This window comes from Phalacrocorax aristotelis, chromosome 6 (genome assembly GCF_949628215.1).
Source record: "Phalacrocorax aristotelis chromosome 6, bGulAri2.1, whole genome shotgun sequence".
Lineage (NCBI taxonomy): Eukaryota > Metazoa > Chordata > Aves > Suliformes > Phalacrocoracidae > Phalacrocorax > Phalacrocorax aristotelis.
The window spans coordinates 42,739,147-42,761,991 of NC_134281.1; the positions used below are offsets into that span (position 1 = coordinate 42,739,147).

The window sequence follows — 22,845 nt, forward strand, 5'->3', positions numbered from 1 at the left end:
CACCCACCCCCCCCACCCCCCACCCCCACTAATGAAATCGCCCCTTAAAAGTGAGGCGCTTAAAATTAAAAATACACCCGCGCCTCCTGCCACTTCTTGAGCGCATTGTTTTGGCACCGGCAACGTTTGGGTTTGGGGTTTGGAAGCTCTCCAGCCCGCTCATGGGGACTTGCGGGGTGTCCCGTGTGCTGTGCGTGTGTCGAGTCCCCCCCACCCCTTGGGAATAGCGTTTCCCACCGATGCTGGAGGCAGTTTAGGCGCCCCCCGCGTCCCTGCGCGCAGTTATCCGCGCGTGGGGACTGGACAGGAAAAAATCCCCTCCATAGGAGGACGCGGAGAAAAATCCCCCCACGCAGCTTGTTTAAAAGGTGGCGGGGAGGAGGCGGGTTGCGTGGGGGCGGAAGGGAGCGCAGAGCGTTCCCCTCCGCCCCCGCGCAGCCCACCCTCCCGCCGGCCGGCCGCGCTACACCGTTCCCAGCCTTTTGCGGTTTGCAGCATTATCTTTAAGTAACTTTTGGCGCCCTTCGGGAGACTTTTGGCCGCGGGACGGCTGGCTGCGCCCTCTAGGCAGGGGCCGCGGCCAAGCGCAGCCCCTCCGCAGCCGCGGACACCCCCCCAAAAACCAAGGGGGACACAGAGACAAGAGCGAAAATACCTTCTCCCCACACCCCGTGGTATTTTGCAGCGCTAAACGGCTGGACGCGCAAGTTATTCTTATTTTCTCCCGACTCAGCGTTTTGCTAAGCACGCTTTGAAAAAGAAATAATTTTTTTAAAAAGCTTTTAAAAAGATTTTTTTTTTTCTCCTCCCCCCCCTTTTTGTTGGGGGGTGTTAAATCCGGAGGTTTTCGCGGCTCCGTCCCCGCCAGCGGCCTCGTCCCCGCGGGGCGCCGCCAACTTCGGCGGAAAAGGCAAAAAAAAAAAAAAAATCCCGAAAAAAAAAAAGGAAAGAAAGAAAAAAAAAGGCGCGCCCCTCCCCCCGGGGGAGTTCAAACGTCGCAGCACCCACCCCCGCCGCTGATTGGGCAGCGCTCGGAACGTCACACCGCCCCGCCCCGCCGATTGGCCCCCGCCGCGGTCCGTCACATCCCGCGCCCAGCCGCGTTTCTTTGTGCGCGGCCGCGGGCGCTCCAGACGGCGCGTACGTACGGGCGGTCCCGCGGAGGGCGGGGGGGAGGGAAATCTGTCAAGCTCAGCGGTTTTCTCAAATCCCTGAAAAAAACAAGATTGAAAAAAAAAAAGAAAAAAGGCAACCCCGGTGCAGACACGCGCGCCCGCGCTCCCTCCGCGCCCAGACCCCGCGCAGCTCCCGCCCAGACAATAGCTGCTGCCCTCTGCAAAAGCATGGAAATCAGGTTAAAAAGCAAAAAAAATTAGAAGTTTAAGAGGCGCCACGTACCATGGACAGGTATAAAGAGTACGTGAGAAACTTTACGGGGCTCAGACGATTGGCTCCGGTTGTTGACACTTTTTTTTTCCGCGATTTTTTTTTTTTTAATAGCTAAAATAAACTTGCAACCGTTGGGAACCCGGAAGAGAATAAACGCCGCAGCCAATTGCCGCCTGCCGTTAGGGGGTTTTTTTCCCCTTGGTTTTTTGGGTTTTGTTGTTGTTGTTTTTTTGGTGACTCCCGGCCGGGGAGGCTTCGCAGTGCGGTCTGGCTGCCGGCGCTTGAAGGCGGGCCGGGGCGGGCTGGCCGGGCGCTGCCGCTGCCGCTCCCCGCTCTGCCGGGCGGGCTCCCGGCGCCTGGGACTTTGCAGAAGTTGCGAGCGATTCGGCAGCCGCCCGCCTCCCTCCTCCCCTCGCCCTCCTCCTCCCCCGCCCCCTCCCCCTCCTCCCCCGGCGCCCCCTCCCCCCCCCCCCCGCTTATTTCCGCAATCGCCGCGATTTGCATAGGAGCCCCGCACCGGTGGGGGCGGCGGGGCTCACGGCCATCCCCTACCGCCCCCCCTCCCCGGACGGGCGGCCTCCGCTGCGGGCCTCCAGCCCCCCTCCCCCCCCCCCCGCCAAGCCCCTTCCCAGTCGCGGGGGTCCTCCGCAGGGCTACTCTGCGGGAGGGCGACGGGGGGTGCTGCGGACAGCGAGCGCCCCTTGCACGGGTAACCCCCCCCCCCCCTTTCGTGGGCATCCCCCCCCCGCGTCGGCAACCCTTCCCGGCGCGGGGAACCCCCACGCCTTGCACCAGCAAAGCGCCTTCGCTGCACGGGCAAACTTACCTGGCACTAGCAACCCGCCCCCCGCCTTTGCAAGGGCACCGGCCCTGCTTTGCAGCCCCCCGTGCTTTGCATGCCCCCCCCTCCCCCGCCCTTTGCACATCCCGCCGCCGGGGTGCGGTGCGGGTGCGGACCCCCCCCCCGCGTTGGCGGCGGCCGGGCAAGCCCTCGGCGGGGGAGGAACTTTCCTTCCAGCAGCGCGGCCGTGTCTGGCAGCAATGCAGCAGCCGAGAGCCGAGCTGCAAAGTCTCCAACTTACACGGCACCCCTAAAATAGTCCTGATTTCATCCCTGAAAGGATTTCCTGGCTTTGTGTGTCTTAACTAGCCTTGGCCATTTTTGTAGAATAACCCTATTATTCACAGCTCCGAGGGTACAATCTGCTAAAGTCACTTAATAAAAAAAAAAAAAACCAAAAAAAAACCTTCAAAGGGCGTGAGAAATAAAGGCAAACAAACAATTGTCTGAGGCTCTCAGCTTCCCTTCATCATGGATACCCGCTTCATTAACAGCAGAAGCATTATATTCTTAAAACTGGAAGCCTCAAGACACGTGATAATACTGCAAAACTAATTTGGGGGGGGGGAAGGCAAGTTAATTTGAAGGTTAATTACTATTTTTTTACAATAAAGTGAGACTTTAAGTCACACAACTTAACTCGTAACTTAATGAGTGACGTGGGTATCCCTCTGGATTTACTGCTTTTAATTGACTCTAGCAGGTATTTGAAGACACAGGGCTGCAGCCCCAGCGTATTGAGCAGAGAGAGGGAAAAAAGAAATAAAGAAAAAAACCCTCAGACAGTGATTTTCAGTTTCAAGTTTGGGAGCCTCAGACCTGCGCTGATGACAGCGGGGCTCCATACGCGGTATGTCTTAACCTCCTGGCAGCGGCTCTGCTTTCTCGGTTACCTCCTGGTGACCCCTCTGAAGGAGCCCGCCGATTCCCAGCGGTCTGGAGACCACAGGTTGGAAACCACTGGTTTTGCATAAACTTCTGTTATTCGGTGCAGGCTTAGGTTGTGAGGGTTCCTCTTAGCAAATTGTCGAAGGATGATGTGTACTGCATAAATTAAAACATCATGTTCCCTTGCCATGTGAAAGCATTATTAAAAGAAGCATAATAAGGGATTTCCACCATGTTATCAAGCGTACAAAGAAAACTCCGAATGGGAGGGATGGCTGTCATCAGGGTAGAACAAGCTGGGATTTTGGAGAGGCTTGAGAAGCGCTTTGAATAGCCCGTCAGTTGGACAAGGATCAGCACTGACAATAGCTGGTCTATATGCAGTATGGCCTGTTAACATACAGCAGCAATCATTAAAGGCCTGATCCTGACAACAGGGCTCTTCAGGGCCCTGAGCAATGTTAGTGGCTCTGGGAGAGCCACTGTGGCTGCTCGCCTGCCCTGGGGTCAGCTTCACTCCACTGAGAGCCAGAAGCCCCCCGAAATCACCAGGGGCTCAATCCTGACCCCCTTTCCATCAAGACCTTAGAGCCACGCGCTGCTATGACTTACATGTCCAAAACTATTTAGAGACTTAAATGCCATTACGGTTGATGGAAATCAACACGCAGATGTTTCTTTGTCATCCCACAACCCACTAAGGAATTAGCTACAAATCCCAGCAGAAATGTCGTGGAGGAGCCGTAGGTCAGTGCCGTGCCGTGCCTAACCTGGTCCTGCCATCCTTCATGAAATTTATATCGGCCGAAGATACTACAAATGAGAGTACTCTGTAAGACTCTCTCCGGGGGAGAGATTGATTTATTATTCCACACTTCCATAGAGAACCGAGCATAATGGGGTTTTGCTCCTCAGTCTGAAGGCTCCAAACCATAATGCAATATAAATAAGCATCACGGTCGTGCAAACACTGCGTCACCCTTAAATAGGAGGGCAGGTGGACAGAAGCTTCAATCTCCAGGCTCCAAAGTTCAATGGGTAACCTAAATAAGCAGACTAATACATTTGATGAACATTCTCACCGTACACCACTACATATGTGTGAATAATAATGTTTTTGCATGCAGCGTTTTCTGCCGCCACCATGACTCCCAATAGGAGAGCAGGGAGGATGAAGAGGCTCCGCAGTCCCCATCTGACAGATGAGGGTGGCTGCACCAGAATTCAGGGTCTGGGCCATAGGTGCATCGCCAAAGCCATATACATGTGGGGATGGGAATTAAAGTAGTTGTGCTAAGCACAAGTGGGAATAACTGCACTAAAAATTTGTCAGTCCTATCCCTTTCTCTGTGAAATCTCCAACTTCAACTGTGAGGTACTGGAGGCACTGCTGCCTGGCACGGCCGTACGTGGGGCGCTGGCTCCGGAGCTGAGCATATCGCAGAAATGCCTGCACACTTGTAATGCATTTCTACACGGTCTTGAGCCTATTGCGAGATGCATTGGGGAGGAAATAACTTCCCGGCAAAAGTGTGCAGGCTAGGGAAAGGAAGCAAACAGAACAGAGAGGGGTGGGATAAACAGCGTTTTCCATTTTGTTTTGCTGTAGATCATCTATAGGGGGGCATAATACACGGTAATACTATTTTACCATAAATACTGCGTCACAAGCAGAATTTAGCTGAAGAACAAAAGTATTGCAAAGTGAAAGTTCGCTGTGAAAGTGAATGCAGTTTAATAAGCTAGCTGTGATTTACTGACTGGTTTGAGCAGTGCCCGCTGGCCTGGCCCTGCGGCAGAGCCTGGCTTCACCATGTGCCAGTGTGCACCTAAAAGTCCCTGCCGACCACGTTGATGCCACCGTCCAGCTGGATAAACCCCCCCCATTCACAACCAGGAAAGGACGTGAATACGGACAGTCGCCCTCAGATATATTTTATTTGTACACAGTCCCACAGTGTTATCGCTGCTGGAAGATGATAGACACCTCTCACAGTGGTCCGAAATCATTCTCCAGTGATACCGAATGATTACAGCATACGGTACTGATATTGCTGTCGTCCTAAATCCAATGTTTTATCAGGGAGTTTGGCATAAACACTTTGGACCTAAGCTTACATGCCTCGATGAAAGTTTTGCTTGAATAAGCTTAGCGCAAGGGTGGTGTAAACATGGGGTGGCAAAAAATATTTATATGCCCATATACACACACATAACACATTTTAGTACATTATATATCTATGCATTGTCGTATTTATGCAATATATTTCTCAAAAGGAAAGTATGTCTTTTGTTGCCGTTTTTCATATGAGACCATTTTACATTCAGGGTTCGCTATTTAGATAGAAGCTGAGATTCAATACATGGTGTGAAGAACAAAGCTTAAGAATTGCTAATTGGACTTTGTAAGAATCAGGTAATACGGACTGAGGTAGGTTACAGAGAAAAGTTGTGTCTAAGAGAAAACAGGAACATAGTGCAAAAATGCCAACATCACCTACACTGCTTACAAGCAGCAGTGGTATTTTAGCCCTAATTAACATGCATTCCCAACTGCCCTTTGCTGCGTGCTTTTCTCTGTGGTCTATAACTTTTAAAATAAGATGTGTAATATTCCCCCAAATAAATAAAATCCAAACAGCAGTCTGTTTAAGTAGTAAATGATTTTTTACATTTCTCATCTATGCTAAGGTTCTGGGAAGAAAAAATAATATCTGAGTGGCCCTTTCAGACAAAAACTCAGGCAACTTTGTACCTAGGTTAGAGACTGGCAAGGAGGGCACGGTAACAGGTGCAGGTTTATTACCGCTTTTCTGGCATTGTGTGTGTCACACATAACTCATCTGTAAATCTCTTCCGCAACTGTTTTTTCAAAACCATTTAAGCCCTGCTGACCCAGAGCACACATGAGGTCTGATCACTTTCCTCATGGATACCGAGGAGTAAAGTTTTCCATCACAAGTTTTACTAACTCTCTTTTCTGCTGTAAAAAAACATCCTTTTCAGCCTTAAATTAGGTATTCTGTAAAACGTGGATAGGTTTATAGTCTTGATAGAAAGGACAGGCACTGTCTAATATAGCTATTTTAGAAAACGCACTTTTATCCCATAAGCTTCAAAGTAAATGAAATTTTAGGGAATAAAAAGTAATACTCTTCCACTGTGATTAGTAAATTTTCAATTCTCCACTTTTTCTAATTATATAGACAACTTCATAACGTACAAGGAGTGAGTCACAGAAGTTGTATTTCATGTGCTAAGGTTGGCTGTAAGAACTCGAATCTGCATGAGAGACAATGCTCCTGCCTAAAAGATGTCGTAAAAAATGACAGAGTGAAGCGTACCCAGTCCGATTTGCTTGCTCTGCCTTTCCCATTGCCTACGGCTCCTTCCTAACAGCGAAAGAAATGTGTTAGTCTCAGCACCTGAAATTCTTTTTTTGAAGTCTTTATTACTGTAATTCACTGACCTGCCGCATTGTAAGCCCTGGCAATATAGATCCCTGGGATGGGCACCCTGCGCTGGTACTGGATCTCTCTGGAGAGGCTGCTTTGTTTTTGCAGAAGAGAAGTTTTCTTTAAAAAAGAAAAAAAAAGAAGTGTAATCCGTGTGGGCTGCCTGTCACAATCACTGCTCTCCTCTCTTAACAGCAGGGAGAAGGTGAGACCATCCTCTGCTCACCCGACTGTTGTGTTAACTTCTATACTGAGCTGGGATAATTTCCATAGGGTAACCCCCGGAACAGCCTGGCGCGACGCACAGGTGGCCCTCACAAAGGGACACGCTCAGCTACGTTTTTATTTGGATTCCTGGAAAAACACATAAATCAAGACACCGCCCCACGTACGTATGCCCGACCCCTTCGTTAACTTCTTGGATGACAAGGTTATTGCTGAGCCTGTGGAGCAGGTGTACGTACGGTCGTGAAGCTCGCGGGGAGAGACACACAGACTGTGTTATTCCTGGCGCAGAAAATTGCAAAGCCGAGCCCCGAGATCCCCCAGCCCAGCTCCCCCCTCCTCCAGGAGGAAATAAGCATTTCCTTACAGATATTCAATTTTTTTTATCCTCTTCAGATTCAGATTGTCACTAAATATAGAAACTCTTGTAGCTATACAAAACATGCATCGCCCCACAGCTGCTCATTTGCAATTTGTTCTGCACTTAAAAATCTCTTAATGCTACAAATAAACTTTGGGAAAGTTACATCCCAATAAACAATGAGGTGTTTTTTAAAATTACATGTGCTACTGTATTATTAGGTCTCTACCGACACTACAATTATCTTTTGAAGCTGGCAATAATGTATTAGCTGTTCAGTCAGACGCAGAAATAGACTGCTGTATAAGCCCTCTGCCATTTTTATGAATGGAAAAAATTTTAAAACATTGTTTCCAGTTTCTTCTTTGTCCGCTCCCTAGAAGGAGCCCCCTCGCCGAGACTCTTTCCCCAAGTCACTTTAATATTCATATATATTAGCCATACATTGCGATACATGATTAACTGCCCCCCCCGCCCCCCCCCGCAACAATACATATACTTATTGGATTAACTACTCAGTCCTCGCTGGTAAGGAAAGCGGTATCCGTGAGCTCTCGCTTTTATGTGCACGTACAGTTGTAGATCTGTGGCATGAGAATTAAAACAACAAAAAAATAATAAAAAAAAAGGTGAATAATCCCTACGCGGGAGCGCAGTGTCCGCCGCGGCAGCCGTCCGCTCCGCGCACCGTGTGTGCTCGCCCGGGGAGCTCGCAGCCGGGCGGCTTCTGCCCGGCTTTGCCCGGTCTCCGCCCGCTCTCCGAGCAGAGGCTGCCCGGCGAGGGCGGCGGTGGTGGGCGTCGCAGCTCCCCGTCCTCCGTGCCCCCGCCGGCACAGCCTCGGCACCGCATCGCCGCGGGGAATAGAAAATAGGGGGAAAAATGGGTGGGGGAAAAAAAAAAGAAAAACCTTTAAAATTTGCTGTTTGATTTTTGTCTGGCTTTTGGTTTTGTTTTGGTTTTTGGTTTTTTTTTTTTTTTTTTCGGGGGGGTGTGTGTGTGTTTATAAAATAAATAAATAAATCTCGCAACCTGCCATCTCTGCCTTCTGAAACGTTCGCCAAGTCAGTGGTAGCCATTTTCATCTAAGGTACAGGAAAAGGAAAGAAAAATAAAAAAAATAAAACCCAAACAAAACCCGAGAAAGGAAAAAAATACGCAGGAGAAGCGCAGCCCGCGCAGGTCGGGACGGCCGCTGCTCCCGCCGCGCCGCGCCCGCGCAACCCCCGCCGCTAGCTCCGCGCTCCTCCGCCCCGCGGGCTGCGGATCCCCCCCTCCCCCTTCCCCCCCCCTTTTTTTTTCCTTTTTTTTTTTTTTTTTTTTTCTTTTGCCGCAGTCTCCGTCCGGCGCTGGGGCGAGTCACGGCAGCACCGCGCCGGCGACGGGCTGATTTATCGCTGCTCCAGCCCCGGCTCGCAATTATGTCACTCTAAATCACGTACATGGGGAAAGCGGGGAGGTTTTGGCCAGCTCGGAGGCCGCCCCCGCCAAAAAAAAATTTAATAAAAAAATGGAATAAAAATATGAATGCGAAAAGAAAAGGCAGGGGGGAGAGAAATCCAGGCGAGAGCCGGCGCCCCCCGACCCCCGCCGCAAAATAAAGTCTCAACAAAAGTAGCGGGGGCGGCGGGCACGGCGGAGCGGGGCGGCGCGGAGGGAGGGAGAGAGGGAGGGATGGAGGGAGGGAAGGAGGGAGGGAGGGAAGGAGGGCGGGAGGGGGGCACCTGGCAGCCGCCGCGCCCCCCCGCGCCCGCCCCCGCCCCCGCCGCTCCCCGCGGCGCCGCCCGGGCCCCGCTCCGCCGGCGTGGAGGGGCGCGGGGGGACCCGCCGAACCCCCCGCCCGGCCCGGTCCTGCCGGCCAGCAGCTGCAGCATCACCGGTGCCTGTCCACGCACAGCTGTGCGTATGTATCCACGTAGGTATGTGCATAACCACACACATGATACATATATGTATGTGTATATAGTGGGGGGTTACGTGCCCTGGAGCCGGTGGCTTCCTCCCTGGCGGCAGTGGGATGCGGACCCCCGGGCGGCAGCCTCCAGCTCTCCCAGCCCTGCAGCAGAGGTGTTTTGTGCCAATCGGGTGCAGTCACTGCACGACCCTCCTGTCCCAGGGCTGCTCCTGCTGCCCACAGGCCAAACCGGTACAAGCCAGCGGGTCCCCTGGGCTCGGGGGGTTTGGGCGTCCAGGCGAGGGGCCGCAGTGGGCCTCTCCCACCAGGCCTGTTAGGCCCTGCAGCGGGTGCGCCTGTTATTTCCCATTGCATCCTTTAATGGTAGAGGCAAAAACCAAAAATCAGTATCAAAAGCGCTGGTGGCATTGCTATCATTCCGGGGTTGGCACAATCCCTGGGGATTTTGTCCCGGCGGGGGTCTCTGCCGGGTCCCCTTGGTTGCACCCAGGGTCAGGGCAGGGTTACAGGGGGAGAACTTTCAGGAACGCCTGGATGGCTTCAGCCCACCAGACACATTTCCAAGTCATTGAGACTTGCGCTGCTGAGCAAGGGAAGAGGCACTCCCGAGAGCCCTACGCTGCCCGATGCTGTGCGCAGGACAGTCGCACGCCGCCAGCAGATGCTTACATGGCTAATAAAATCTGGGATAAGCCCCCAACAATTACACAGCACAAAGGACGGGAGGCTGAAACTGTTTTCTGCAGTTGCACCACAGAAACAAAATCTGATTTTTTTCTCCCCAGTCATTAAATTCAAGAAATATCTCCAGATTTTCAGTGTCGCTAAGCTCCAAACTTTGGTGCAAGTGACTTCTGCCCTGCTTGGCAAAAGGAACCCGCGGGCAGGCCTCCTGCACGTGCAACGCAGACGAAACACTGAATCTCCATGGAAAATCCTGCCTCTTGCCCACGGTCTGGAAAATCAGTACGTGAAGGCGAAGTGGATAGAGCAGAGGAGGACACCGGACACCTGAGTGGAAGGGGAGGGTGGCTGCGCCCGGCTGCCTCCCCTGTCTGAAGAAGACTGCAGCAAAGCCGTTTTGCCCTCTTTGCTCTTCCCAGAGCCTTTGAGACACCGGGATGGGATGCTCCAGGGGAAGAAGACTGCTCCCACGCGTGTGGGCCAGCGCGGGTGTGCTCAGTGCCCTCCAGCCACGGGACTGCGAAGGAGGCAGCCGCCAGACAGCGCTCCCCTCGCAGGGGAGAGGCCCTTTGCAGTTCCTGCCGGGGCCCCCGTTCTTCAGCCCACCCCTTCGGGTGGTTTTATGGGAGCTTGGAAGTCTCTGCAGCTGCTGGGGCAGTGGGAGGCCAGGTACCCCAGCACACAGGTACCCCTGGTTCACAGGTGCCCCAGCACACAGGTACTCCTGTACTCAGGTACCCCAGAACGCAGGTATCCCTCTATACCTGCATATGGGTACCTCAGCACACAGGTACCCCAATATACTGCTACACCTGCATGCAGGTACCCCGTTACACAGGCACCCCAGCACTCAGGCACCCCAGTACGCCACTATGTACGCACACCAGTGCTCCAGCGCACCGCTGTACCTGCACACGGGCACCCCAAAATGCATCCCTCAGCACGCAGGTACCCCATCACCCCCCGCCGCCCCTGGCAGTGCCACGTGCCCCGCGCAGCTCCGTGCTGGGCTCACCGGGGATTTTGCCGTGCTCTGGAGCAGGCGAGGTTCGTGCAATTTGCCTTTAATTACAAACGTCACGAGACTGACTCCAAAGGCGATGCCAAAGGCCTTTATAAATTACTAGCTAACTTGATTTAAAAAGTGTGATCGCAGGAAGTAACGAAGGTTGCTTCCCCTTGTTGCGACAAACCTGCTTTCGGCCCCCGGACAACGGCAGCAGGGCTGCGGCGTCACTGGATTTCTTAGGAAAAGTTACCAGCGGCCTGCGAGACAGCTGGAATTCATATTAGAATATTTTTAACGTGCTCTTACAAATACTTTGGCATACGCCTATTCCACTCCTTTTAATGATGTTGACTTCATTTCCTTTAATACGGGGGAAAAAATGCTACACCAACAAGCCTTAATTAATTTAATAAGAAGAAACAATAATAAATAATTCCAGTTGCATTACTGCAGGGTTGCAAAATACAGATCAGAGTGTTTGACTGATAAAACCAAACAACTTTGCAGCTAAGTTTTTTAGACCGCCACATCGATGGGCTCCTCTGCCCCCTCCCCTCCTTTCCTCTCCTCTCCCCTCTGGAGCCTGACACCGTGCATCAGGGGCTCAGGAGCTCCCAAGCTATTTTTAAAACCAGTCCCATTTACCACCCAGCCCAGCTGCAAACCTGGTGGCAGGGCGTGCAGCACCTCCGTGCCTCAGCCCGCTGGCGGGTGCAACCATGCAAGTGGGGGTGCCGGGGTGCCCCGGCTGGCTCTCGTATGTGCGTGTTGCATGCGAGCACATGCACATGTGTATATGCATATCCATGATGTATACAGGTGCATGTTTGTATGTGTGCGCACACGCTCGTACACGAATGTGCGTGCTGTGCGTTGTCAGTCCGTGTACGGATGCTGGTGTGCGTGCGTGCAGACAAGGCTGCACGCACGGCTGCACGTCTGTGCGCATACCCGTGCACGTGCGTGCACGCCTGTCCGCACACGGGTGTGCAAGCCCTGTGCGCACGCACACGTGCGTGCGCCTGCACCCTCCTGCATGCACGCGCGCCCCTGCACGCGCCCGCCCGCCCTCCGCTGCCGGCCCCGCGCGCCGGCACCGCCCGGCGGGGCCCGCGGCGCCCCCTGGAGGCGCCGGGCCGCCACCCGCCCCGCCCCGCCCCGCCCCGCCCTCCCGCCGCCCCCGCCCCCCCCGCCCCGGCAGCGGGGCCGGGCGGCGCAGCGCCCCCTCCCGGCGGGTGAGGAGCGCCGGCCCGCGGCGGCCCCGCCTTGCGCTTGTGCCTGTGGCGGCCGCGGGGGGCGCTGCTGGGCCCAGGTGGCGGCGGCCGGGAGAGGAGGCCACCCTTCGCTTCCAAACACCAGCAAAACCGGGGCAGATAATCCGGATTAAAACTTCAAAGCAAAACGTGGCTTTGGGCAGCTTCACTCGCACTTTGCCCGTGGCTTCCCTCAGCCGCCGTGTGTGGATCCTGCCTCGGCAGAGCCAGGCCTTCCCTGTCCCGCCACCTGCGCCTGGGAAGGGGAAGGTCGGCTGTTCCCTGCCCCTTCCCTGCTTGGGGCAGGGTCACCTCCGTAATCCCACGGGGATTTTGGAGGGGAAGGGAGGAGGCAGACACCGTGCTCCCTGGGGAAACCAAGGGCACGTTTCCCACAACCCACCTCCTCCAGGGACACTATCAGCGCCAGCCCTCAGAGGCTGCCCTGAGGGAAAGACCCCCGTCTGCAGTGAGTCTGTGAGGACCCCAGTTAGTGCTGAGGTTCTTCCCTCTCTTTACCTAAAGGAAAGTATGCTTTTTCACGTGACTGAGCAGATCTCCCACAGGAGACAAAACGTGCTCAGTAAAATGGGAGATAGGCAGGTGGCTTCAGCAGTGGGGAACATTAATACACAACGACAGGTCTCCAGCTGATGTGCATTGATGGACTTGCACTCCCTTCACATGCTAATTTACACCAGCTGTTGGCTTGGCCTGGCCTGCTGATGGTCTTAGAGGTGGATGTACCTCGTCCGGCCTCCCCCTTCCTAACCAGCCTAGTAAAGGCAGCTCCGAGGAGTTTATTTAGCATGACCGTTAATGCCAGTAAGGGTTTCAGAGCAAAAAAGTATTTATCTGGTTGTTTGCTGTTAGTGCTTTCTGGTTTTAGCTATAAAATATTGCAAACTGCTGAATAACCACTGCCTGTTACCTTAGGTCTGTCACCTTTTTGTTTTAGCCTGAGGAAAATGATCCTCATGCACTGGGAGTGTTGCTGTGAAGGACATTTCCTGGTATTTCGCTGAATGACATTGATGTACGTGCAAAAGGATGATGTAACACTTCATGTTAGAGGTATAGACGAATGTATATACTGCCGCGTTGGTATAACCACCCATAGAAATGCTAATATTGATGTTAGAGAGCAGGCAAATTCTGTACCTCGGTGTGTGTATGCACAGATTTGAGTGATATTTTCCTTGGGCCTTCCGGGATTGGTTTTCTGAACCTCAGTAGAAATCTCATCTTACACCAAATTTTAGAGATTCTAACCTGACAGAGGACTTCCCAACATGGGTCATATAAATGTTTTGTGGCTGCTTCTGTGGGTGGCTTGCTTGCTGGTGTTCACTAAGTGAAAATACGAGTTTTTACCCACCCAGCCCATTTTTTTTTACCCATGTAATAAAATATGACACTAGAGGGCGGCCTGTTAATGTAATTCAGTAATGAAGTTGTAGTGGCTGCACGTGGAGACGCAGCGCTGACCCCCACCGTGGCTGGAAGCAGGCTGGGAACGGCGCCTTCCCCCCCTCTGAGACAACCACCACTGCCCTGAGACGTGGGGAGTATCCAGAATGTAATACCAGAACCCAAAATAATAAATATTCCTAAGAAACATGATTTGCCAGCAGACCAACGCGATTAGTGATGTCTCTCGAGTAGTCCCGCATTTAGCACTTACTCCAGCTCAGCGGAGGAGGTGGCAGGACCTACCCCATGCGTTCCCTGATGCCAAACTTGTCCTCCCGCAAACCATTGCACCTGTGTTTACAGCTAAATGACAGTCCTGCAGTTGCAGCCTGGTTTTAGGAGTCTGCACTATAGTTCACTTAATATAGTCCCCACTGATGGCTCACTCTCAGTCTCTGCACAGCCGTCCTGTGACCAAGGAGTTCTCTTACAGTTCCAGAGACTGGTTTCCTTGTGTCAAATGAGGTTAATAGCTGCATGCAATTTAATTAATTAAAGACTGTGAATATTTTTAGAACACCAGCCGCAGCATGCGTCAGAAATACCAGGTATTATCTAAGTATGCGGTGCTGTCATTATTGATATTTACATTTTGTACCGCCTAGAAGATAGGATATCCTTGTGGTAGGTTGCCGACAGTAATACCTTTCTCCCCAGATTTAAAATCTGCGTGTCAAATGTGAGCCAACAGGCAAAAGTGACGTCAGACAGACTGAGGTAAGACCAAGGGCACAGGACACAGTACTGTGTGCACTGGCAGAGTTTTTTAGGCTGTGACGCTGTAGGCTGTTGCACATGGACAGGTGGCTTTTAAGGCATCCTTGCAGCTTGCTGTGCAATAGCTTCAAGAGGCTTTGAGTGCTGTGAGACTATCAAAGGTAATTCAGCATGTTCACCATGAAAGGAGAGAATGTTTTAAGCTGAACTTCAGTGAGACTTTCTTGTTGTCTGGAGCAGAAATTGGCCTGAAGTTACAGATGGAAAGAACTTAAATTAGTGGCCCCTTTTCTGAAAACTGATGTTCCTTAGCATTTAGCAATAACATGTCCTCAGTTTTTGCTAAATTGCAAACGAGTAATTAATTTTTCAGCACTTGTGCAGAATACTTTAAAAATGGAAACATGAAAGTCTTCTATTAAAATGAAGTTGATAGTATGCACCTGCCACTAATGTACTGTACACTGTGTCTTCCACTCATTATAGTGATGATTTGGGTTGAGATCAAGAGTCATATAGTGAAAATCACTTCAACACGTGCCTGTTCATATGCATAAACTCCTGTGTACCAGATGGCAAAATATAATGACATCTTAAACAGCTAATTGCATAAACCTTGTAATGCAGATAATTGCTGAACCAAAGTATGAGTTAATAATTTCCCACTGTATTGCTTGGCTTGACACTAATTCTAAAGGAAAGTTGTGACAATTCTAACACACTAAAGTTCACCAAGCGGTAATTAAAACTAGCACTTAAAATCATTCGACTTTCAAACCCTTAATTACAATTCAGTGGAATCACTTTGTAGAAATCTAACATTTATAGATAGTTACATGATAGCTGATATTTCATCATCGTCCCTTTCATGGTGTTCTTCTAAGGCATGCTTCAGGAAGCATGTGGCTCACTCTGGAAGTCTAAACTTGTAACAATTTCTGTACCAGCGGCCACTGGGAGGCTCTTGGAAAACAGTGGCCAGGACTAGGAGTGAACATACATACCGTTGTAAGATTTTTCACGGTTTACCCTTAAAGCAGCATGGCAAGTAGTTGTTTTCAATCACTTGATGATATATAAGAGTAAATAAGCAGCAAGCCACTACAATGAAACATACCAGTTTTCAAAGAGTGGGTTTAAGAATTGAATTGTTTTGGTTGGGTTGATAACACACATACTGACCTCAAAGACAGGCCTCTAATACATCATCAGCTGTTACCATATATTGGAAAAGGTGCCACGGGACTGAAACGATGAAGAATGGAAATATAATTAATGATGGTAAATACAGTTTTAGGAGAAATAAGCCTTATCAGACAGACCCAATTTCTTTCCTTGATGAGGCGCATCAAATCATGTGATGAAGGTAAAGACTGAATGATAAAGGTCAATGAAGAGATGTGATATTCATTTTTTATGGAGATTAGAATTAACACTGTGTGATATTCTGATCAAAAAACATTAGAAATAGCAACAGAGCATGCACTAATTAGATTAGGAATTGGCTAACAGCCTGTTAAAAAGTAGCTATGAATTAGGAAGCATTCTCAAACAGGAGAGTTTTACCAGGATCAGCATCAGGTCAGATGCTAGTCAATGTTTTCTTCAATGATTGGGATGTAAACGCTATAAATTCACAGCTGATAAATCTGAGGATGACAGGAACATTGGTGGAGTGACAGACAATGATGAGAATGACACTCCAAGTGATCTCAGTTGCTTGATGAGCTGAGCCCATTCAAACACAATTGGTTTTAATACAGACAATATAAGATTATGTGGTTTCTGATGCTTGTGCTTTTAAACAGTCATTGGAAAACTGGAGAGGGTGCAGAAAAGAGCCACAGAGAGGATTTCAGGGCTGAAGAAAGTGCTTAATGGTAAAAGACTTAAAGCACTCGATCTGCCTAGCTTACTGGAAAGAAGACTGAGACGTGACATGAGCGTAATGTGTAAGTATTTAAGTATCTATAAGATCTGTCTGGAATTATCTGCTGGATACTGATGACATTTTTAATCTTTCAGCGAAAAATTGATATCTGCAAGCTGACGTCAAGCAAACTCAAGTGAGAATTTAGGAGGTTTTTTTTTAAATAGCAAGAGTGGCTGACGGCTATCTTTCAAGGCACAAAGTGGATATGGTCTTTTTCTGATATTTTCAAAGCAAGAGCAGACGACCTGCTGTAACAAAAAACAAGTCAGTGCATCTAATGCAGGGGCAATGTCACATGATGAGTTGTACTATATCAAGGGACTTTCTCTAGCCTTCAATGCTGTGAGTCTATACACACCAGCAGAGACATTTCGTAAGGATTTAGGAGCAGGAACGTACACCTGTGCAAAGAAATAATCAAGTAATAACAGGTCTAACACATTTCATGGGCTCTCTAGACCCAGGCCAGGTGTGCAGATATCACACATTCACATATATCTAATAATGTATTATTTTAAAAGATAGAGATCGAGTTTATGTGCTGATGGACCTGCATGAAACCACCAAAAGGCAGTGCTCTACCAGTAGGTTTGTCACCCCTTGCCTGCCTTCTGGCACAAAATAGCTAATTCCTCAGAGCTCTGTGCCTCTGCTCTCTGGTAAAGGAGAAGCAGTGATCCCACCTCCAGGCATCTTTTACCTGGAACTCTGTTTCATTGACAGTGTGAATAAGATAGTCCTGGACTGGAGTGGGTTGCAGGCAGAATATTAGGCTGAAGCTTCACCCTAAGCCTCTTTTTCTGAAGCAGTCCTGCCTCAACAATTGATTCCCACAGGAAATGCTGACAGTCACTTGTCCTGCTGCTCACACAGCTTCCTGCCTCTGCAGCCATACATAGCCACCACAGCAGTTCCCACACATGTATCCTATGTGTTGTTTGCATCCTACAAGCCTGTTCCCCTCTCACCCCTCCAAAAAGTTCAACAACTGTCGAAATGATGAAAAAACACAAGCCATTTCAAGACTTTACCACCACACAGTGCCTCCAATTACAGCTCAGTGTAATGCAGAAGGAAGAGATAGCAGGGGCTCTATCCCATTTACTTCGGCTTTAGCATGTTCTTGGGGGTCTCCCATCTAAGTTCGGACAAAGCACATCTCAGCCTACCCTAATGACATCCTAGCCCCTGATGAAAGCTGGGAGCTAAATGCTATAAAATCAAAGAGCGTAGACTGATTCTGTGCAGGATGTCAGAGTGAAGGCTCAGCACAATCCCTTCTGCTCTTAAATGTATTTATTAGCCCATGAAACGTAACTACCAGGTGTCTGTGTTGTTACTAATTTTACAGATGGATATAACCAGTTCTGATACGAAATATTTTCATGCTCAGGTCTTCCCTACTGCTCCCTGCAGTCTCTCCACCCCCCCTTGCTGTGGATCAGCAGCTGCCTTCCTCTGTGGGAGTGTTATAGTGTTTTCAGTCTATACTAAGCATCCTCTGTAAAATCTCAACTCAGGTGACTGAGTCAGGCTCTGCAAAGTAACTCCCTCCAGTAGAGCTCACAATGCTTCATGTGATGCATGAAGAGACGGCACATTTTTGTGTATCCATCTCCTAATTATTTACTTGAGGCAGTCTCTCAACTGTCTGTAGCTAGCTGGGGTTTACAGCCTAGGGTCTGGCCTTCCCTCACACTCTCCACCAACTGCAAGGTAAATGTGCCTCCAGGTGGTCCTGGTGGTTTCCCTGAGAACACTGTTCTCTAGGGCAATTTCAGTACAAACCTCTATGAAATGCATCCATTTTATTCATTGGCCATATATATAAGTGAAGAACGTCATTGATGGTATTTCAGTCTATGTATCTGCACCATAACTACTACAACTTCTCCATATGAGAGACACTGATAACTCAACAGCAAGCCGAATAAAAAAAGACACTGAGCAGCATTATTAATTGATAACTCAAATGCCAAAAGTTTGGGGGACATTGAAATTGTCCCTGATGGCAAAGCCTGGACAGCTAGATAGTCTCAGGGTCTTAGGTAGAGATTGATCCTTTGGCTGATGACCTGCCTTTTGGGCTTGCAGTGATGCTGGTAATTAACTCTAAACAGGAAATTGTCCCACTGATCAACTCAGCAGCTTAAAATGAAACACAAGCTAAATAATTTGCTGGGAAGGATGTAATCTGAGGAACTTCTTTATCTTTAAAATAGCTGATAGATCCAGGATGTGGTGGTATGATATGAAGGTGACTTATTTCTCAATCTGTGAAGATAAATTGGTCTTCCTCTTTTCTTTCGATAAAAAGAAGTCTGATGTGGGTATGTTATCTTCCAGACGTGGAAATCTAGAAAACAAGACAAAATATGTTGTCATATCTCTTTACTGCTCTTTGCAACATTGCTTTCTGCTTAGGATTTCTAGATACCTACTCTATCAATGTGGAGGTAGTGTAAAAACAATTTCTGATACTGGATTTTATCAAAACAGTTAAGAAAAAGTATTGAAAACATCACATGCATTTTGAATTTTAACAATAAATACTGCTTAAATTGAATCTATCTCCACCATTACCTTCCTAACCAGAACTAAGTAACATTCAAATAGTGCCAATGTAATAAATATTCACTAAACAGGAACATAACTCAGAGTTCTCCTACCTGGCTGCAGCTGTCTGGTACTCTTCAGAGGAGGAGCCATCTTCTCATCTTCTCTCCTCTTCAGGAGGAAGAGTCATCCACCACATTTTAGCTTCTCCTAAAACTGCATGCCTATCTTTGCTATGCATCATATGAGTCTTGATACCCAAAACCATCAGAGACAGACTGAAAGATCTGCTGATAGGTAAAGAAGATACTCTGGAAATAGTGGGCCTCCAAATTCTGTTCTCTGTGGAGCATTTGCCCTCTGCCACTAGCCCAGTAAAATAGCCTTATAAAACACAATATCATCTGGAAGGTGAATCAGCTCCCACAACTGGTAAAAATCACTGGAGATCTATCACGTTTCCAGATGAACACCTGGCAACAGATTTTCTTTACCTTGCCTAATTTGCCTTTGATTTCTAAGACCCTAAGGCACTTTGACATCAGAAAATAGTTCAGTCAATACAAAAAAGAAATGCACCTCTCTTAGCATCATTTCTCAAATAGTTCTTTCACGCTCTGCTATCGCGCCGTGTGTAATTACTTGCAGGTGTCAGCTGGAACATGGTGTCTTTTGTCTTCTCAGATGTTTTGGCCAGCAGGGACCCAACACACTTTGGTTTACCGAGATTAAAGGGTTGGCTGTCGGTTTAAATGACCACTGGAAAAGGACATCTTGTAAGATAAGAGCTTTCATTGTCAGTCATATTGACTGCTTCACCTCAGGATGTTCCAGAGCAGTGCTGCTGATATGGTTTGGACCTAGGTCTGAAGCCAGTAAGACATACGTAAACATACAGAACTCTGCAATAACTTGCAATTCAGGTGGTTGAATTCCACTATGGGCACCAGAACAAGGAAAGGAAACCAGTGATCTTGATCACAAGTATACCTGATTTATAGGTGTTATTTGCTTATCACCCACTCTATATCCCACCAGTTTAGGTTCTAATTATGGGCACTTATCACTGCCTTAAACCCTTCCCACAGTGATTGCTGTCTGGTCCATTAATTGATGATTTAATTGTTGCTAGACCTGTTTATGTTTAACTGTCAGGAAACGTTTTGTTGTTTCAGCTATGCAAGTGTAAGTAAGAACAGTACTCCAACTCATGATGGGATTTTGAACTAGGCAGTGGCTTCAGGGAAAAACCTGAAGATTGCCTGCAGAAAGAGAACAAACTCTTTAGAGATTTTTGTTGTCCATCAGACTGGCTGCTGGAGCCTTTTCAGGTAGCAGGAAACCTTTCTCAGGGAGTTTCTGCAAGGCTTTGACATTTATAGGGTGGCTGTTGGTGTTGCATAACCTCAGGAGCATCATTATCATTGACCTATTGCAGAGTTGCCATGATTTCATGTACCATGTTGTCCAGCAGAACAATATTTATCAGTGCTTTTCTTAACTCATGTCTTGTCAGCAAGATCTTTTTGCTGTGTCTCTTGTTTCTATTTAGAATATAGAGTAATAGTAAGACAAAGATGCTCTCAAAATTAGAGAACTCAGACTTGTAAGCCATTTTTGTAAGTTTTGGCCAGGGTTAATTTCTTAAAGCTAATTCTTGTTTACTATTTAGTTCAAAGAATAGGTGCTAATGCTGTTTTTATTTTGTTGTTTCATTTTAAACCTCCGTTATTTGTCAATTTCTTTAAATTATTTGGTTTATTCACTGCATTCTTTAAGGCATCTCCCCCTAGATTATTTTATCTTAGTGACTGAATTGATCTCTGTATAGCTGAACGCTACTTTGTGCAGCTTCCACTGGGGCTATTCACATATCCATATGTGCGTGCAGCTCCCACTAATGCTTGTCAATGGGACTTAACATATGAGCATAGACATGAGAATAGACCCCTTGCTGGGCACTTGACTAGACTTTTTTTTTTTTATGTTGATACAGATCACACAGAGCAGACATTGCTGTTATTAGAAATCGCTGCACTTAACAGTACTGCTGAATGCAACCTCCCTTCTCATTCTTTCACATGGGAGCTGCTTGGTGGGTTTTGTGGGCTTAGGGTAAATACTTCATAGACACAAACTGGAATCCAAAGTCATTGCATAAAGTAGCATTATTTTGTGTATTCCATTCTGTTTGCCATGCAACAATATGCATTTAAACCTTTCCACTGAAGAAAGGGCAGATTTTTTTAAAGGACTTGAATGTTTGAGTTCTGTCTGTGGCTCCATCTAGGCAGGATGGTTGGAACTTTAACTTTCAGTACTTACGAAAACAAATGGAAAGCTAAAATAATTGAGCATTTAGATTTGATTTCTGTGTACCTGTTTTTAGCATCTTTAGTGGTTCTCATAAGTGCAGACTCCCCCCTGTGCTGGTATTCATGTGCATATAAGTTAAGTGATGACAGAACACTTTCCGTCATGAAGTTGAAGTCTTCAATATGCTTTGTAAAACTGATGCATCTTGTACCATCTGTAATCCGGCTCCACTGCAATTCAGGGACATGCAAATGTTGAATCATTATTATTTGCTAACCATATGAAAATAATTACTGATTTCAGTGTAATTTGTAATGAACATTTGTCCACATCTGAAAGGGGAAATGTCCAAGTCAGGATGTGTTCTCAATCTCTTTTCTGCTAGGAGGTTTTCTGTCTTTAAGCCACACTTCAAGATTTGAGAGGTTGGTTTTTTTTTTGAATGTATGATCCTTGAAGATGTTTGCTGAGCTATAATTCTGGTTGCTCTAGGGACCAATGAACTAAAGTAAACTCAAACATGGGCAGGAAGCACTGTGTTTCAAAACCCAGCCTATCAGGAATAAATTTACTTAGTTTAAATCTTCACTTTCTACCTCACTCCATGCATTCAGGCTTTCTCTAAAGGTACTAGAAGCATGAACAAGCAGATAACTGTACCATGATACAACAATGTCTGTTTTCCAGAAGATCTGGCCCCGATCCCCCCCAGCTTCATTGGGGGAAGAACCTCATATCAGGGTAGGTGTCTTGAATTCAGTCCTGCGGGCGCTGGGACTCACTTCTGAAGGCTAAACCAGAGGTAGATCTCAGGACAGAGCCAAATTCAATAATTTCAGCAAGCAGTAACTTGCACTGTTATCCATCACGCAAGGTTGACCAGTGCTTCCTGTTTTAAAAGTTGATTTTCAGTGACCATAACTTTGTTAGGTATTAGCCACTAGAGGACATATCCCAAACTTCATGTTTTTGTCAGGCTGATTTCTTTCTGGAAAATTTTTATCCATGTTAATTCATCTATCTCTAAGAAAGGTGCTAGAAATAAAATGTTTCAGTGTTACCACTCTGGTAGTTTGTCCTTGAAAAACCCTTATAACATCGTAATTTGAAAGCAACAACTAGGAGGTTGGCCTACATCATCTGTTTCTTAAGAAATGCTTTACAGTAGCCTCAAAAATCCATCAAATCTGAAAAGCTTTTGCAAACTAAGAGTTTACATATGCTTAGCAAAAGTTTTCTAGCATTATGCTGCTAATCTCAGTACAGGTTTTATGGGGAACAGGCACCATTTGGGCAGAGCACACAAAGCCTTACTGTGTCTTACTGTGCAGGGGGTTCACAAACCTCTGCAACCTTCTTTCAAGCATTTGCTATCTTTTGGGTGCTCAGTTTTGCATTCCCAGTGGTGTCCTGTGAACATCCTATCTTCATGTGCAATTAAGTGTCATTTACAAAGCAGGTAATGAGTTAAAATAACTGTGCCCCTGTTGCCTAGTAGGAAGTATGTCTCTTAACTGTTACTAATGGATGGTAGCTATTAGTTACTCCTACATTAAGGTGCATTCATATTGAAATTTTGTATTGACATTACAATGCATTTGATTAAAATGCAGAAGAATTACACATTAGATATCATGTAGCTGGATGGAAGCATAATTTAGCTGAGTCTGCAGATGCAGTCACGCAGGTGTTTCCGTAATTCTGATTCAGTTGGTAAAACTGTTGATGTTCAGTGGCCCTCAAATCACATAACCATCTGTGGTTCAGTTCCTTGTGAAAGGAATTCCTTGTGCCTTTTATCAGATATGATCACTGGATTCCTGAGCAAAACT

General features: G+C 47.9%; 1 protein-coding gene and 1 long non-coding RNA gene across 4 annotated transcripts in view; one reads left to right on the plus strand and one right to left on the minus strand.

Annotated features, from left to right (window-relative positions):
• NFIA (nuclear factor I A) overlaps positions 1–1,732 on the minus strand; it is a 252,269-nt gene extending 250,537 nt beyond the window's left edge. For 2 of the 3 annotated variants that reach the window (XM_075097433.1, XM_075097421.1), the window contains exon 1: positions 1,399–1,725. In XM_075097433.1, the coding sequence (XP_074953534.1) occupies positions 1,399–1,401 (3 nt within the window). In that variant the 5' untranslated portion in view covers positions 1,402–1,725. Of the gene's footprint in view, positions 1–1,398 lie in introns of all 3 variants that reach the window. The other variant, XM_075097437.1, reaches the window with a different exon arrangement.
• An 11,248-nt stretch (positions 1,733–12,980) lies between these two features.
• Positions 12,981–18,935, plus strand: LOC142058363 (uncharacterized). Its single transcript, XR_012660937.1, has 4 exons — positions 12,981–13,092; positions 14,149–14,208; positions 16,017–16,160; positions 16,234–18,935. It is a non-coding gene; the product is annotated as an uncharacterized LOC142058363 (long non-coding RNA).
• The last annotated feature ends 3,910 nt before the right edge of the window (positions 18,936–22,845 follow it).